The sequence below is a fragment of the Cyprinodon tularosa genome, unplaced genomic scaffold, assembly GCF_016077235.1.
Source record: "Cyprinodon tularosa strain WSP-4 unplaced genomic scaffold, ASM1607723v1 ctg455, whole genome shotgun sequence".
Lineage (NCBI taxonomy): Eukaryota > Metazoa > Chordata > Actinopteri > Cyprinodontiformes > Cyprinodontidae > Cyprinodon > Cyprinodon tularosa.
In genome coordinates, this window is record NW_024039180.1 from 741,980 (window position 1) to 759,598 (window position 17,619).

Here is a 17,619-nt window from a genome sequence, read left to right on the forward strand (position 1 = left end):
TTAATACTTTCAATCAGGTTTTGTTGTTGCTGTTTTTGTTTTTAACTATTTCTCCTCTTGTTTTGTTTTTTATTCATCAGTGGATGGTTTGCTCAGAAGATCAGTTTTCTGTTTTTGGGAACATTTGACTTTTCCTTCTTTTATTTTCTGATGCACCAAGAATAAGAGTGAGAGGCAGACAGTAGGAGGAGGAAGAGGAGGAGGAAGAGGAGGAGGAGGGACAGAGATCCCAATGGGGAGGGGGTCGGTACTTCAGTCGCTCACAGGAGCAAACGGAGGCGGACAGAAGAAGTAAAGTCAGGTAGAGGAGAACACCTGCCGGGACAGAGAAGCACAGAGGAAGAGGAGGAAGGAGAGGCTGACTGAGGCTGTCCTCTCCTTCTTCATGTCTGCTGCTGGAAGCTCTTAGATGTTGAACTTGATGGGTGTTTCTAACGCCTCCAACCCCAATGTCTCCTGCAGCTGCAACTGCCAGCCCTACCCGTCCATCCAGAACATGGAGATCAGTGAGTAAAGCTAACCCATTCATTCCCACAGGGGCTCCGCTCACTTTATCAGCCACTTCCTGACAACTTTCAGCTGTTCTCAGCAGGAAGCAGCTGGTCCACAAGAACCGGACCGAGAACAGAACCGTTCATGTCATTTTCTCTTTTGGTTTTTCTGCTTTCAAACTGGACATGTCGCTTCGAGGAGACTGGAAGGCAGAAGGAGAGGAGGGCTTTTCCCTTGGGGGGGGGGGGGGGGGGGGGGGGGGGGGGGGGGGGGGGGGGGGGGGGGGGGGGGGCGGGGGAGGCTTCGTCATTCCGCTGAAGCCAGACTGCTGTCTAGCCGTCTGGCTGCGCGTGCGCGCTGGTAACACGCGTTTGGCTGTCCGGGAAATCCGCGCGCGCGCGCGTGTTTTTTGTGTGTTTCTAACATTATGGGGACCAGCGCCTTCCAGTGGTCTCCATGGCTACAAGTCCTGGGATAGGGTTTGGGATGGGGTCCATGCTGTTTTGAGCCTCCTCTGCTGGCTCTGGGTCCGGCTCTGGGTTCGGATCTGGTTCGTCTGGGTCTGTTGTGATGAACCGGTCTGACTGAGGTCACCAACAGTTCATTTCATTTCAGACACATTTCAGATGTTTCTCTGAATAATGATGTCATCATCTATTTGGGCCGGAATGAAAAACATAATTTTTTCTCTTTAAGTATTTTTTGTTTGTTTGTTTGTTTGTAAATACAGATGATGGATCTCAAAAAAAAAAAAAAAAAAATCATTTAATTGTTTTCTGCAGCTTCCAAAGCTCAAAACACAGACTTTAACAATAGAAAGTCCCAAAAAGTGATGATGAGGAGCTTTGCAGGGGCGGAGCTAGATGGGGGGCCAGGCCACCCAGCCGATCATTGGCCACCCCTGTGGCCACTCCTACCATTTTTTCCTCCTCTAATGGAGATGGTGGCCGCAATAATACTCTCAAGTGGAATGTTCTTACTTATTTGATATTTAAAGTTTTCATATATTAAGTAGAGATGTCCCGATCCAGGTTTTTGAACTTCCGATCCGATACCGATATTGTTTTTGGACTTCCGATACGATACCGATACTGGCCGATACCATCCTATCCGAGCATTTATTTAAGTTTCAGTTAAAGTATTTAGCCTTAGTTGTAAGACTCATGTTGAAAAGGGTTTTAGTACTCTTGATAACATCTAGCCAGCTGAATTAGGTGAAATTGAATAAAACACAATGATTGGTAACAACAAACTTACCTGTTTTTTAGAGATAAACACAAACTGGACAAAATTATGAATAGCAATCTGAAATTGCACAGAGAACAGTAAAACCGTAAACAGTTAAAGGTGCAAGTATTACTGTAAGTTTTAATAAAAATGCAAAACAGACAAGAGTGGAACATAGTCTATTAACTTAGAATCAGGACTCTACTGTTGAAAAAAGACACTGCTTAAAAAAAATCAGTGCAAATAATAGTGACCTATTACACAAAAATGCCTTATACTCCCCAATCTCCTCCACTAATAATCCCACACGGCTGACATTTTCCCCGCTATCTTCCAATTCACCTGTTTTAATGGTTAGGCCGGGAGACAGACCCAAAAAGACCTGTGGGTGCGTTGAAGGTGTTCTGGACCGGATTCGGGGAACACTGGCGCAAAATAGTGGAATGGATCGTTTCAATCGGCGAAACTGGAAAATACGGACCGTTTTTTTTTTTTTTAAACTGGATCGGCAGTCTGGATCGGCATTTTTACATGCCTTGCCGATACGCATTTTTTTGCCAATATCGGCTTCCGATCCGATACGTGGATCGGATCGGGACAAGCCTAATATTAAGAGTTACTTGACAACAAAACAATGTGGTTATTTATGCACATCAATATGTTGACATAAAAAGATACAGAATTCTTCAGAGCAACAGAACTATGACGTGGATGACTGAGAACCTTCACCAGCAACTGAAGGACTTGGGCTACGTTCAAACTGCAGGCCTTTATACTCAGTTCCGATTTTTTTGTGAAATCCATTTCTTTTGGTTGTTCACATTTGTGAATATACGCGACTTGTATGTGATCTCCTGCGTGAACATGTTCATACAACTCACATGCGCATTGACATCACAGGCAAGCGTGCTCGGTGTTTTTGGAAGAAAACATGGATCGCATCTTGCGATGTTTCCCAACCTCAGACAGTGCATTAGTTCAATTCAATTCACTTTATTTCTATAGCGCCAATTCACAACACGTCATCTCATGGCACTTTCCAGTTCACCAGATCATCCAGTCAGATTGATTCAAAGTTTTCTATCTAAGGGAAACCAGTTGATTGCATCGACTCATTGACTCTTCAGCAATCCCTCATTAACGACACATTAACGACACAATCTTTCCAAGATGGTGGAAAATAAAGGCTGCTCTCTGCATCATCGTCCATCACAGTGGTTGTTTTTCTTGCCACATCTGCGTAGCAAGACCCAGAATAGTTACCTTTGTTCAGTATTAATGGCGTACAGGTCAAATGAATGCAGCCTGGCCGTTCAGACACAGGTTGCATTTGAAAAGACCAAATACGTATCGGACTGTATAGCCAAGCGGCATGGGTCGCTTTGGAAAAAAAAATCAGATCTGTGTTTTTCAGACAGTCATAAAAAGATCAGATTCGGGTTGAAGATGTACGTGAAAAGCTAGATTCACTTCATGCCGCTGTGTGAACGTTAACCTGACAACAGCCAGATGCATGTCTCACTCCGCCTAGCTCCACTCACATACATCTGGGAACCCGCCATAGGAATTGCCTTTACTGAAGGCTGGGCCTCATCAAAACTCCTTGCATATGATTGGATAAGCCACTTGTCTGTCATCTTTATCGACGTGCTATTTCAACCACTCACACCGAAGCTAACCCGTGACGCTGTGAGAGGAGGAGCCATTGGGTAGATCAAGCTCTTGCCAAATCCGGTCGGGAGAAGGGCGAAAACCTCGTTTCCACCAACAAAAGCCTTCAAAGCCGTTCTCTGATGTTCTTTTAATGAAACAATATCAGATAGATTGGACAACACAGAAGAAATAGCAGCATCAATGCTAACGCTTGCTTCCTCGATGCGAGCCGCCATTGTTGTTGGAATCTCACGCTCGCTTCTCCACTCCAGGACACACCCGCCCTGCGTCCTGATTGGCCAGACCATAAAGTTGGTTGGGGAAATCACTTTCAATGAGCGGGTTCCCAGATGTATGTGAGTGGAGCTGGGCGGAGCGAGACATGCATCTGGCTGTTGTCAGGTTATGTGAACGTAGCGTCCCAGTCAAAAGCCAGCCGAATGGCAGCCAACTTCCAGCCACTGGAGCCACCAGCTAAGGACACATCAAGAAAAGTGTGGACATTTTGAATGGCTTCTACTGTAGATGTTTGCGAATGCTAACCAAGACGAGAGTGCAGCTCAACAAGCAGCTCCTTATCTTTAAAGGAATAGTACACCCAAAACATGATTAGCCTTCATTTTCTACTCACCCCCATGCTGAACAACACTCTGGAGTACTTTTTTGATATCTCAAATGCATCTGGAGATCTGCGACGCTTCTTGCTTTCTGCTGACATTCAAATAATGGAGGTCTATGGCGCCCGAGGCAGAAAGGTCCATAAAAGTCCACAAGAAACGTGTCAATATTCCTCCATACTGCTCGTCCAATGTATTCCAAGTGTCCTGAGTGGGTAGCGTCCAGAATTTACTCGAAACGAAGTCATTTAGAATGTTTTTAGAGCCTAAACAGTAGTGTATAGGATTTCCTAAAAGCGCGTTCACGAGTCTACGGAAACCGCGGCAGACCAAACCAGATGAAAGTGCGCATTCAGCTCAGCAAAGAACTCATGCTCTTCCTCAACACTGAAGTCCTCAGACATTTTTCTTTCGTTGTTTCTTTCTTTGCACAGGTAAACAGCACATTTCTTCTTCTACGCTTGCATTATCAGCAGAGCAGACGCTGAATGCGCACTTTCATCTGGTTTGGTCTGCCGGCTTCCGTAGCGTCGTGAACGCGCATGTGCGCGCTTTTAGGAAATCCTATACACTACTGTTTAGGCTCTAAAAACATTCTAAATGACTTCGTTGAGATGACATGATGTGAATTGGAGCTATAGAAATAAACTGAATTGAATTGATGTTGATGCAGGAGCTGCTTCCGCTGCTGCTGCTTTCATTCCTGAACTCTGGAGGTGTCTGCTTTAAGCTGTAGATGATCATGCTTTCAGATTTGGATGTCATTTGAATTGTTTTTAAGGACACATTGGGTTTCATGTTCATCCCAGATGTCGAACCGACTCACGTCAAACCTTCTAGGTTTCCACCTCTTGTAAAACGGCATCGTTTTCAATCTGCTCTCACTGCCTGGACATGTAGCAGCAGGGCGAGATAAGAATGCAGATAGAGACAAACACACAATTCCTCTGTCTGAAAAAAGACGTGATGTTTAGTCTGGAGGACAGAAGGAGGGAAGAGATAAAGCAGAGCAGGCTGAGAGAAGCATGAGGGAGGAACAGACAGAACCAACATTCTGCTGAGCTGAACATGGTGTAGGAGTCGGCAGACCTTTATTTTAAAACCAGATTAGTTTTAATCCGCTGCCGATTAAATTCCTGTCACACTCCAGTGGAGTGTGACAGGAAAGATGAAACAGACTAATCCACATTTTACTCCTGAGAGGTGATGATCAAAGCAGAAACATGATAGAAGCTGGCGGAGTTTTCTGAACATCTAAAATCTCCCATCTGAGAACAGACATGTGATCCGATTCCAAGCCTCACTTCCTCCGGCCTACCAAAGGGAAACGTCTGGGAGCTGACTGAGCAGCCATTTTTCAGGGCCACTGTGGTTCTACTGGTTCTACAAACAGTCTTAAGCCGGGCTTACACTGTGCAATTTCTTAACCTGACTCCGCCAGATGGATTTGCTCTGCATATCCATCTGGAAACCTTCCGTTGAAGTAATTTTGGGAAGGGGCGAAGATACTGGTTAGCTGATTGGCCTATGTTGGTGATAGACGGGCCAAATAAACCAATCAGATCAACGAAGCATATGACGTACTAACAGAGCGACGACGAAAACACAACCACAAGCCAGGCTACTCTTGCCGAAACCAGTCGGGAGCAGAGCAAAAACATATTTTCCTCTGAGAAAAGCCTCCAGAGCAGTGTTTTGCTCTTCTTTCAGTGAAGAAATACTCTGTAATTCAGATAAAACTTGCTCGATAGCCACGCTAACGCTAGTTTCATCGGCTGAAGCCGCCATGTTCTTTAGACTGAACTGTCGCGCTTCTCGTTGCGTCACACCTCAACCCGCCTCAAAGCCAACGCTGATTGGACGTTCGTTTGGTGAACGGCTCCAAATTTTCTTTAACGGAGAGTCTCCAGACTGATCTGCGATTGAAACCTTGAAAGCTCGCGAGATCAGGATGGTCTCACCAGGCTAGAGATTTCTTGCCCTTTTCAAGCCGATTCTCCAGTCGTGTGAGAATTTTACGATCGGGCCGAGTTTCAGCCTCATTGTGCGTCCTGTAGTATGCAGGGGGTATCGAGGGGTGATTTGCGTCTCAGGCAGTGGCGGCCGGCCCATAGGGGGCGCTGGGGCACCGCCCTCCCTGATAAGAAGAGAGAAACGTAAAATATATTTTTAGAAATTAACTCATAAATGTCAGTTTTTCTCTCTAGACTGTGTACCTATAAGCAAAACAAATTATATAAACTACATTTCCCTATCTACTGTCATTAATTTGTGGATTTCCACAGACAGACTCCTACCGTCTCTGTTCTTGGGGCGCTGATCAGACTGACCCACATTTGCAGAGAATCTGTCAATCATGTACTATTGCTAGGTGAATTTAATGGCCAATCAGCGTCTCGGAACTTTATGGTATTGGGGCGCTGAAAATACTGCGCTTTAACAGGCTTCTGAACCCAAGCGCAGGTGCAGACAGTTAGAGGGGAGATGGCGAATGTAACGACCGAGATGCAGCTTCCACCAAATTCGGTGAGATCCTTATTTATCTACCCGTTTGCCAGAAGAACATCCCTGTTGTAGGATATGAACATTTCATGTCATGGTTATTGTGACTGTGACGAATCCACCTCGTCGCTTAAAACAACCTCTCTAACTTTGCGCGCCACACACACATTCCTGTTATACTGTGTTTGTGAGGACCAATACACTCGCGCTGAGCCCAGTAGCTCCATGAACTTAAAACACACAAGCTGTTCCTGGTTACCTGCTGGCATATTGAGGGTGCACACTTAATATTTCAGTGGGGTTAGCCGTGTGTGTGTGTGTGTGGGGGGTGTGGGGGGTGCGGGTGTGTACGTGTTTATGCTACGGGGACTTGTCATCTTCAGTCTGGCTGCGTCTTTGCTGGGTTCAAACCCAGTTTGGTGTAATTGAATAAGTCAATGAATCTGTGTAAAAGAATTAAGTTGTAAAAATTATTTGTTTTTGTACATCAATTGTTTGTGGAGGTAATATATGGACAAAACTGATCAATGAGAAGAAATCAGAAATAAGAGAGCCTGAGGTGAGGGGCTTAAACTATTTAATGAGGGCTGTGGGAAGAAAAGCAGCAGCTTTTGTTTTCTGTTTCTTTGTTACATTGCTGGTAACTGGAGGGAGGCTGAGGCCCAGAGTATCTTGTACATGTTTAGTTTCTTTTGCACCCTGTTTTGAGTTTTTGAGCACAATAAATCACCAACACCGGTAACCCGACTGAGACTGGATTCTTGGAGGCCAAAGAACCCCGTCACAGTGACCCAAATCATCACTGTTACTGTTATTATATAGTAAATTAAATCATTACTGTTAAATTGTATGTATTGTCCAATTGTTTATTTGAATTCTTATTCCGGATTAGTTGGAGACATACACTAGGCTATATCAGCCCCACCAAAAATATTTTTCACCAGCCGCCACTGGTCTCAGGAATTATAAAGTCTGGAGAATATCAAACAGTTCAGTCGGCCATGGTAAGGTGTTTGTGGGCAAATTGTTCTGTTGAAGCAGAGCTAAGACCGATTCACCAGAAACTCGCGCACTGCACATGTGAAGACAAGGGAGTTCTTCTTTTTCACCTGGTTGACGAGTCCGACCGGCGCCATCTCTCGGCACTGAGTCTGATGTGTGGTTTCAGGATGTACTGTGAGAGCAGGTAGATCGCATCAGAGCGTCGGGCCGCACAGTGTGACATCATACATGGTGAGCTGTGAACTTTTAAACCCTGCGGTTTTGACGTACAGTTTGAGCTGTAGCTGCGTGCAACAATTTAAAAATATCGCACAGTGTACGCCCGGCTTTAACGTAACCAGAACAAGAGCCATGAACTTTATGAATTTCAAAATAAAAGCACATTCTATAGGAGATGATGTGGATCTATGTTTTCATTTTGCATCAGTGTAGCTAGATTGTTAATCTATAATTGAGGTAAAATTGATACATCGATGCATATGGAATATTTCTGATATTTCTGCATTAATGTGCGTATCGGCCGACGTTGGTCATTTTAAAGCAGTGGAAATCTGCTGATATGTGAATCTATTGTATCTATTGTTTTTGTTTGGAGAGGTCGTTGGTCATGTGACAGTGATGCTGCAAAGGATTGTGGGTGTTAAACTGAAGCAGAGAACACTATCAGCACTAAGGAAATCAGTAGATCTCAGTTATCTGTTTCTACCCATTAAAATATGGATCGTTCTTCAGGAGACGCTCTCTGGGATTAAAGTATCACAAAGGGAACAGCTGAGCAGGTTGCATGTTTTTTTTTTATTGAGAAGAATAACTTTATTATTTAAAGGAAAAAGTCCATCAAAGTCAGCAAGGAACAATCAATGGATCAGAATCTGTACCTCAATCTAATACGTTTGTTGCGATCTAAGGAATTAAGGGTTATTTTCGACGCCATTTTTGGGAGCGGCCATTTTTGCCCAAATATAGTAGCCCCTCCCTCCTGCCATCTTCCAGCAGTGATGTCACGGTACGGTAAGCCTAGCGCCATTCTCCCCGCTTTACAAGCTAAATCAATGGGAACTACTAGACACATCTGCAATCAACAACAATTATTGAAGATTTCCAGAGGACTTCACCATTGAAATTCACCAGAGCTATAGTGAAACTGACAATGCCCACGTGCATGGCAGCTGGATGCTGGAATACATTGGGTAAAAGTGGAAAAAAAAAAACAAGAGGGAGGATTTGCCATCGAACTTCTGGCCAGAGAAAAAAAAATGTAATATGTATCCAACATTTGGAAGAAGAATGTTTTCAAGATGACTTGGATAATAGCGATTAATTGTGACAAACACCAGATACAGCAGCTGTACCCAACCGTTTTTGCGCCACGGACCGGTTATATGTCAGATAATATTTTCACGGACCGCCCTTTAAATTGTGTGGGGGTAAATACGATCAAATGACATGATACGACTGGCATAAAATCAAAAACAAACAGCATATAAATAAAACTCACCATTATGTTGAATTAGTGGAAGCCCTGAGCTTGTTTCTCTGAAACAAGCCGGTCCCATCGAGGCGTAATCGGAGAAAATGACACACGAAGTGTGCTCCTGATGTCCAGTCTGCTCCGTAGCTTTGTTTTGGTCGCTTTAACCGCAGAACATCCCGCTTCACAAAGATAGGATGTTATGAGTCTTGACCTGAATTAACCTGTGTCAAGAGGCACAGATGCACCGACTGATGCAATTGGGAGAGAATACCCTAATGTTTTGTATTTTTCAAAATAAAACACCACTCAGACTCTGATCGTCGATAAATTTTATATATATATATATATATTATATACAGTATATAATATATATATTTTTTTTTTCTGTGCGGCCCAGTAAAAAAAGATCGACGGACCGGTACCGGTCTGCGGCCCGGTGGTTGGGGACCGCTGAGATACACTCAGGAATGACGGCAGCATTCCCAGAGTCCTCCTCATTCAGCCTCCTTCACTCACACAACAGCCGGCTGGAGATGAATGTGAGCCAATGAGAAACCAGATCCTGGAATTCAAAACCGATGCCACCAGTTTGATCGTTTTAATGGAAGTTACCGCAGACATATTTCAGTTATTATTATTATTGAAGGTGGAGCCTATGTTTCTGTGATTTATGGTCAGATGTCAGCCATAGTTATTTCTGTTTTGAGCATTTTCTGGACATAACGAATCCGGAGTGCTGTGGATCCAGGCCGCTCTGCAAGAAAAACACCAGGTGTTTTTTTTAAAAGTTGGACGGCAGATGAAGCGGTTTTATCGCACCTTGATTTCACAGCCCCGTAAACCTCCAGGCTGTCATTAGTCGTCTAACTCCCTCCTTCGCTCAGAACCACTCGGCTGTGAGACATCTGTTTCAGGCGGCACACATGGTGAGTCAAAGCACATGACCTCAGCATTACTCAGAGGCAAGCCATGTGTCTGAGCAGTGAAGTCATCGATGCTATCAGCTCTGAGGAATCATTTCCTACAAGGAGTTCTGTCTCCCTGTGCTTTTGTTTCTACATGTCTGAGGGTTCATCTGCAGGATTTAAAAAATTCAGACTGATTCTCCGTCCTTTAGCTAATGATAAATTGAACTTTATTGGTTAGCTCTCTGCATTTAAGCAATTCCCTTGGGAAGCTGTGGGCAGGTACTGTGGGGCGCATTCGGGGGTTAAGTGTCTTGCTCAGAGACCCACAGTGGCAGTCTGTGAGAGTGGGTTTCGAACTCACAACCTCAGGATTCCAAGTCCTATGCCCTAATCTCTAGACCGTTAATGAATTCAGAACCCAGGACCCAAACTGTGACGTGCTGGAGGCTCCTCACTGCAAGAAACTTTACAAAAAACTTCAGGCATCTAAAAATGTGTCTGTTTTTACTGACAAAAAGTGTTTTTAATGGATATATGATTATTTCTCTGAGAGCTGAACAATATCACGCTGATATGAAAAACATTCAATTCAATTCAGTTTATTTCTATAGCTCCAATTCACAACACATGCAATCTCAAGGCACTTCACAGTTAACCAGATCCTTGATCTGTCAAGTTGATTCAACCTTTTCTTTCTAAGGAAAACCAGCTGATTGCATCGACTCATTGACTCTTCAGCAATCCCTCACACTAAGCATGCTTGTAGTGACAGTGGAGAGGAAAGCCTTGCATGAAAAATACTGGCCAAAATCAGTGCAATGAGTGCAATTCAATACCTCGGCTCCAGACGTCCCGCCCCCTCCACAGACGCTCCGCTGCTCCTCTCCCTAATTGTAGCTGACCGCAGACAGGAGGCCGGCTTGTTTTGTTTTTATGACCGAAATTGCGGAAAACATCTTGTGAAGTTTGACCCGTTAGAAGAGCGAGGTGCGCGAGAACGCTCCTCCGTCGTCGGACTAAACTCGCCCCCACTTCCTCGCCGCCGCGGCCGTATCTAGACCCACAGCGTGTAGCTCAGACCACGCTTCCATACTGAGCATAAATCAAAAATGTCTACATCAATCTCACTGCAACACACTGCTGTAAGAGTATAACCAGGAAGTGAGGTAGGAGGGCAAAATGCGTTTAGCGCCACCGCAGCACGGGAGGGAGAATTACACCCAGGAGCAAATGTATAAAAATAGAGCGGAGGGAAAAAAAAACAAGAATCGATACTCTTGTGGACGTATCGATGCATCGGATCGTCGGCTGTTGGATCGATGCATCGATACAAAACGATTATTATTTACAACCCTAATTCTAACTTAGCTTAATGCTCCTTCCTGTGTTTCCAAAAAGGCCAAAGTAAATAACCCAGTCCTTCTTTTCGCTGCAGACAAGCCATGATCTGCTTATCTGTTCTCCATTTTTCATTTGGATGAAATAATAGCTGCATGAATCATGACAGCAGACAAGATAGAGGAGAGCAGGAGGCGGGGTTACCAATCTACTTGCTCTGGAGAGCAGAGTTCGCTGCTTTTAGATGTTGTCTCCAAAGTCTCCAGTAGCAGAAAAAAGTCTCTAGATTTGGCGCTAGGAGCTTTTTAGAAATCAAAGTTCTAGAGGGGTCTGAAAAGTGGCTAAATATAGCGACTAAAGCGCTAAGTTGGCAACACTGCTCTTAGCATCGTTTGTTTTCAAATGGTTTGCTGCTGTCTGTTTGGACCTTTCTAAACATGTGCAGCAAATGGACTGATTTGCAAACAACGTAATTTTAGGTTCAGCCTTTTTTGTCAGAAATGATACATCACACAGAACCTCCCCACCAGGTTTCTGAACATCTTGGTTTTATTTATGTGATACGTTTACGTTTCACTTGGCTTTAGTAAACAGGAAGTAGAGTGCGATCCTGATGTTGAGCAGCTGATCTGGAAGATTTTTTCCATTTAAAAAAAATAAATAATTCTATGCAATGAATATTAAAAAAAAGCCCAGTTGTTTCTCTCCCTTCATTGAAGGACGATGCATGAACTGAACACTTCCTGGATTCTCTGAGATGCAGGTTGTGGTGCATTGATTCCTTCATTTACTTTCTGCATTTTTCAGTTGTTCAGATTCATTCAGTTACTGTTTGGTGGACAGATTGATTGTGAAGGTCAGTGCAGCTTTCAGTCGTCGTAGAGCCTCAGTGTTTACTGTGTTTGTCATGACGGCCCCTCCCTCCACATCCTGTTGGAGCTGTAGTTCCAGATGACGGAGGCCATGCTTTGTAACGGCTATGCTGGCGATGTTGATTCAACTGGTGTGTAACTCCAGACCGACACAAAGCCAAACCTCCATGTTTCATTTCCTGGAAGTCAAAGGTATCGGTTTCTAGGATGACGTGTCGAGGGTTTTGTCGCCTTCTTAGTTTTTTTTGAAGTGCTTCGTTTTTGAAATCGTTGGGTTTGTTTGGATTTTATTGGAAAGCTTGTTTGTTTTTTTTTACTTACATCTTTGTCATTTCTGCTTTTGGAGCAGAAAGAGCTGCTGAACATCTGAGCTCGTAGATGATCAGGGAGGCTGAATCGCGTCCTCACCTGCTCAAGGCTCAGGGCCTTGTTCAGAGGCATGTCAGCAGCGGTGCTCTTCCTCGCTGGCCTCTACAGGGATGAAGGTCCCTGTAGGGCCTTCAGGAGGTTACTCATCGCTCCACGATCTTCCTCTCTTCCTCTCAGCTGTTCTTTGTTCCTCTATCTAGACACTCTCATGCATATATGTAGATGCATGCAGAGTGTGAATGGGGGGGGGTCAAGTTCATTGGCACTGGATGCCCCCCCATCTGATCTGCATATCAGACGGCTCTCAGCTGAGGCCGAGCCCACGGTGTCCCATTAATTAGTCTGAAATGAGAACAAGGCCTAAATGTCTGCGCCGCAGCGTAAATAAAGGCCGTCTGAGCAGCCAGCGGCTGGCTCTATAAATATGGCCGTCATGTGGCAACCTGGAAAAGATCAGCTCTTGTTTCAACTTGATTAGTCTGAGAAGAGCAGGAAAAAAAAGTGTCTGCTCCTCTAAATGTTGGTGGAATTACAGAGTCCCCGCTAATTAAGCTGGAACTCGCCGTAAGATCATCTGCTGCACAAATTGCTCTGGGTAATGTCTGATTATTTCTGTAGACCAAATGACAGCTTTTGTTATTTAGTCTGGGGAGGTGTTGTTTGCTGCTGAGTTTCCTCAGAGCAGGAGGTTCAGACAGCCTTGTAGGAAGTCATGCAGGGGCCGCCTGCTACTGTGGTGCGTTCACACATAGGTCAGCAGGTCGCCTCATCCTAAACCTTAGCTGTTGGGAGCTGAACCCATGTTTTAGACTGAAAAGTGTCTGATTGTTCAGTCAGAACGAGTCCTTCTCTGTGTTCTAGTCTCAATAGCTACGTTTACATGCGCAAAATTTCCCCGATCCGATCCAAACCTTGGTTGATCAGAAATTCAAAATCTCCGTTTACATGGACACTAAATGAAATGATCCGATCATGACGTGTGTATACATGTACCAAGCGTTGGATCAGATTAAATCTTTTAAGCATGCGCAGAACTTCCTGCCAAACTTGGCAGTTCTGTCTGCGTCTGGTTTTGGGAGGCCTGACAAACGATGCGCTCGGAGCGAGCGGAAAGAAAAACGGAGAGAGGAGGAAAAAAGCGCTTGGCAGCGAAATGTCAGAGAGAAAATGTAGAGAATGAGCGATTGAACCGGCGTGGGAGAGCGAGTGGGCTGTGGAGAGAGAAAAGAGGAAGAGAAGGAGGATAAATTCCTGCTTCCTGCAGCTTTAAATGAACTTGAGTGTATAAGTCGGCGTTCCTAGACTCCTCCCGCCATGTTGTTCACAGCGAGAGCGAGAGCGACCGGTGGTTTCCTGTTGTTGACAAGGCGGAAAAACGTCACGCTGACGTCGCACACATGCGCAGTGAAGATTATTTTACTCTTAAGATCCGAATGGGTGTTTACATGGACGCCAATCGGAATGGCGATCGACAAAAACCACCTCTCTCTTTCGGAATTAAATTTATTTCCGATCGGACCGAATCGGATTAGAATCTTCAGTCTGACATGTTTACATGAAACATTTTTGATCTGATCAGGCCTTCAATCCGATTAGTTGTGTCCATGTAAACGTAGCTATTGACTCCGTCAGAAACACATACAGTAGTAGCCTTTTAAAATTTCCCCACTTCCTTGATGGGTCCTTGGCTGGCCCCCGGCTGGCCCCCCGGCTGGCCCCCCGGCTCATCCTCGGCCCGTCCTCGGCTAACATCTAAATGATGTTTGTTTTCCAGCTGCTAAACTGTTTTCCTTGTGCTCTGACCTCCAGCATGGAGATGTTTCATGGTTTCATCACATTAAATTCCCACATTTTCCCAGAATTTCTCTTCTGCATGGATCTGCTGCTACCTGCAGCTCTCTATTAGCACCCCCTAAAGGGCTGGAGGGAGAAGGTTGGCATCTGACTGGTTAGTGTGATGTGAGCAAAAAGTGCTCACATTAATAACATGACAGAGACAATACAGATATGTTAGAAAACCAATTCAGATATCACTCATTGACTCTTCAGTAATCCCTCACCCAAAGCATGCTTGTAGTGACAGTGGAGAGGAAAAACTCCTTATTAACATGATGTAACCTCGAGCAGAGCCAGGCTCAGTCATCTGCTGATGCCGACTTGGGTTCAAGGAAAAACATAGAAAAAGAAGCAGAGATACAAAAAACTCATCAACCAGCTCCACAGGCGGCCCCGTCCAGGAAACGCACAGCCAGGCAGACGAGCTCAGATCCAGCTAGCATACCAGAGGATGAAGAGAGCACATCCAGTTAGTCACGGTCAGAGAAACAGGACTACACTGCAAAACAGGCCGATCTCCAACATCTATAAACAAAGGTGTTGATGGCAGCAGCACAGCTGATATTTCTCTCCAGGATGGAGTCACAGCCAAACAGGAACAGACCAGATGAAGCTACTATGAGAAAAAGCAGAGAGAGCAGAACGTTAGAGATTGAACTAACAGATTCTGCAGAGTGGGAGAATAGAGATAGAATGAAGCAGAATGATGAAAAAGGGGTCCCTATGTCCTCCAGCAGTCTAAGCCTATAGCAGCATAACTATAGAGATAGAATGAAGCAGAATGATGAAAAAGGGGTCCCTATGTCCTCCATCAGTCTAAGCCTATAGCAGCATAACTATAGAGATAGAATGAAGCAGAATGATGAAAAAGGGGGTCCCTATGTCCTCCAGCAGTCTAAGCCTATAGCAGCAGAACTATAGAGATAGAATGAAGCAGAATGATGAAAAAGGGGTCCCTATGTCCTCCATCAGTCTAAGCCTATAGCAGCATAACTATAGAGATAGAATGAAGCAGAATGATGAAAAAGGGGTCCCTATGTCCTCCATCAGTCTAAGCCTATAGCAGCATAACTATAGAGATAGAATGAAGCAGAATGATGAAAAAGGGGTCCCTATGTCCTCCAGCAGTCTAAGCCTATAGCAGCAGAACTATAGAGATAGAATGAAGCAGAATGATGAAAAAGGGGTCCCTATGTCCTCCATCAGTCTAAGCCTATAGCAGCAGCACTATAGAGATAGAATGTAGCAGAATGATGAAAAAGGGGTCCCTATGTCTTCCAGCAGTCTAAGCCTATAGCAGCAGAACTATAGAGATAGAATGAAGCAGAATGATGAAAAAGGGGTCCCTATGTCCTCCAGCAGTCTAAGCCTATAGCAGCATAACTAACATAACTACAGTAACTATAAGCTTTATCAAAAAAAATAAAAAAAAACATTTTTAGGCTAGCCTTTGTGGTTGATTAATATTCCAGTTCTATTTTCATCAGTGGATAAATCAACAAGCTGCCTTTACTTTTAAGAAAGAAATGTTTTGAAAGTGACTCCGATGCTGCAGATGTCATGTAGAGAAGGATGAAGGCAGACTGCTCTCATTGACATAATTCCCATTAGAAATTCAGATGAACACATGCAAATGCTTATTGTTTGGTGGAGGGTGCTGCTGCTGCTGCTGCTCTGCATATGCTGAAGTGAGACAGTCTGGGTGTCTGACAGGGCAAAGGTCGGAGGTCAGGTCAGCAGAAGGATGGGAGGAGGGGTGCCTGCAGCCTTTTATCACATTACTGGCTGTTAGATACCAACTGGATACAAATCACAGATAATAAAGGATTTCTGAGTTCAATCTACTGCAGAAAAGTTATCAGTGAGTCGGCTCAATGTTGAATCCCCTTCAGGGATTGATCCGTTCTGTTTTCCAATTGCTTAAATATTCCCCACTGTCTCCATGGCGATATTAGCTGCTGTGTATGTGAGGCCAGTCAGCTGGTTCTGACTGTGAGACCCCGTCTAGACAATGATCACTTCAGTCTGGGAAACACTCACGTCACAGACGCCCCTGACCGTGGGCTCGACCCCTGCTCACACACAGAGGTCTCTGTCTGCACCCCCCCACCCCCACCAGGAAACAGCTGGGACCACATCTCCTCCCTCCTCCTTTAAATTGCTGCTAATTATTGCTGCATATTCAAATATTCTCAACCTCAGACACAATGTCCAACCAGCAAACCAGGCTCCCTCCACCCCCTTCCCCACGGTGTGTCTAGACGGAGCGGGGGGGTGGGGGGACTCAGAAAGCACAAAGACAGAGACTGTGCTCTGCTCCAGAACATCCTCCATACAGGACCACCTAAAGGCCTCTGCTGGGAAATAAGACCGGAAGAGCTTTAGGGGTTGGAAGTCCTACAGAACATTGCTTGAACTTAAATTCCTCTGTTCTCCTCGGTTCATCAAAGAAGATGTTGGTTTATCAAGATTTCATTCTTCTCCTGCTCAGAAAGGCTTCAAACATCACAAAGCCCAGCAACATACTTCTATTCAGTTTATTTCTATAGCACCAATCTAAATCCTGTCATCTCAGGTCACTTTATAGAGCCAGATAAACCAGATCATCCAGTCAGATTTAAGGTTGAAAGTTCCTACAGTAGCAGCCATTCAAGGTGGCCCTTCCCAGTCAAAAGCCAGCCTAATGGCAGCAAAATCCCAGGAGAAGGTGCTTCTCTTTAGATCCTAATGTCCACAAATCATGACAGAATATTTTAGATTTTTAAAAAGGATTTGTAGGGGACCAGCCAAGGACCCATCAAGGAAAGTGGGGAAATATTGAATGGCTACTACTGTATGTAAGGGAAACCAGCTGGGTGCATCCAGGCATTGATGAGCAGGTAGAGGCTGCAGACGGTCTTCTGAATTGGACATTCATGGACTGCTGGGAAATTTGAACTTCAGCCTCATGATTTTTTCTTCCTCTCCATGGATCTGCTGTGACCTGCAGCTCTACTGTATGTTCCCACTGTATGCCGGCAGGCCCAGTACAAGCGTATTAGCGGCCCTTTCAATGGAAAAGTCCAGTTAGCTTAGCATAATCACTGGATCATTATTTATACCTAAAACTAATATGTTTGCGGTGATTTAATGAATTTCGCCTTTATCAGTAAAAAAAATAAAAATAATAATTTTAGTAATTTTTGCCCAAATATAGTAGCCCCTCCCTCCTGCCATCTTCCAGCAGTGACGTCACGGTGCGGTAAGCCTAGCGCCATTCTCCCCGCTTTCCAAGCTAAATCAATGGGAACTACTAGACACATCTGCAATCAACAACAATTATTGAAGAT

At 44.6% G+C, this 17,619-nt stretch overlaps 1 protein-coding gene across 2 annotated transcripts in view; it reads left to right on the top strand.

The window, feature by feature from the left end:
• Nucleotides 1-247: 247 nt before the first annotated feature.
• pmepa1 (prostate transmembrane protein, androgen induced 1) overlaps nucleotides 248-17,619 on the top strand; it is a 40,053-nt gene continuing 22,681 nt past the window's right edge. For both annotated transcript variants that reach the window (XM_038300757.1, XM_038300758.1), the window contains exon 1: nucleotides 248-506. In XM_038300757.1, the coding sequence (XP_038156685.1) occupies nucleotides 410-506 (97 nt within the window). In that variant the 5' untranslated portion in view covers nucleotides 248-409. The remainder of the gene's footprint in view (nucleotides 507-17,619) is intronic.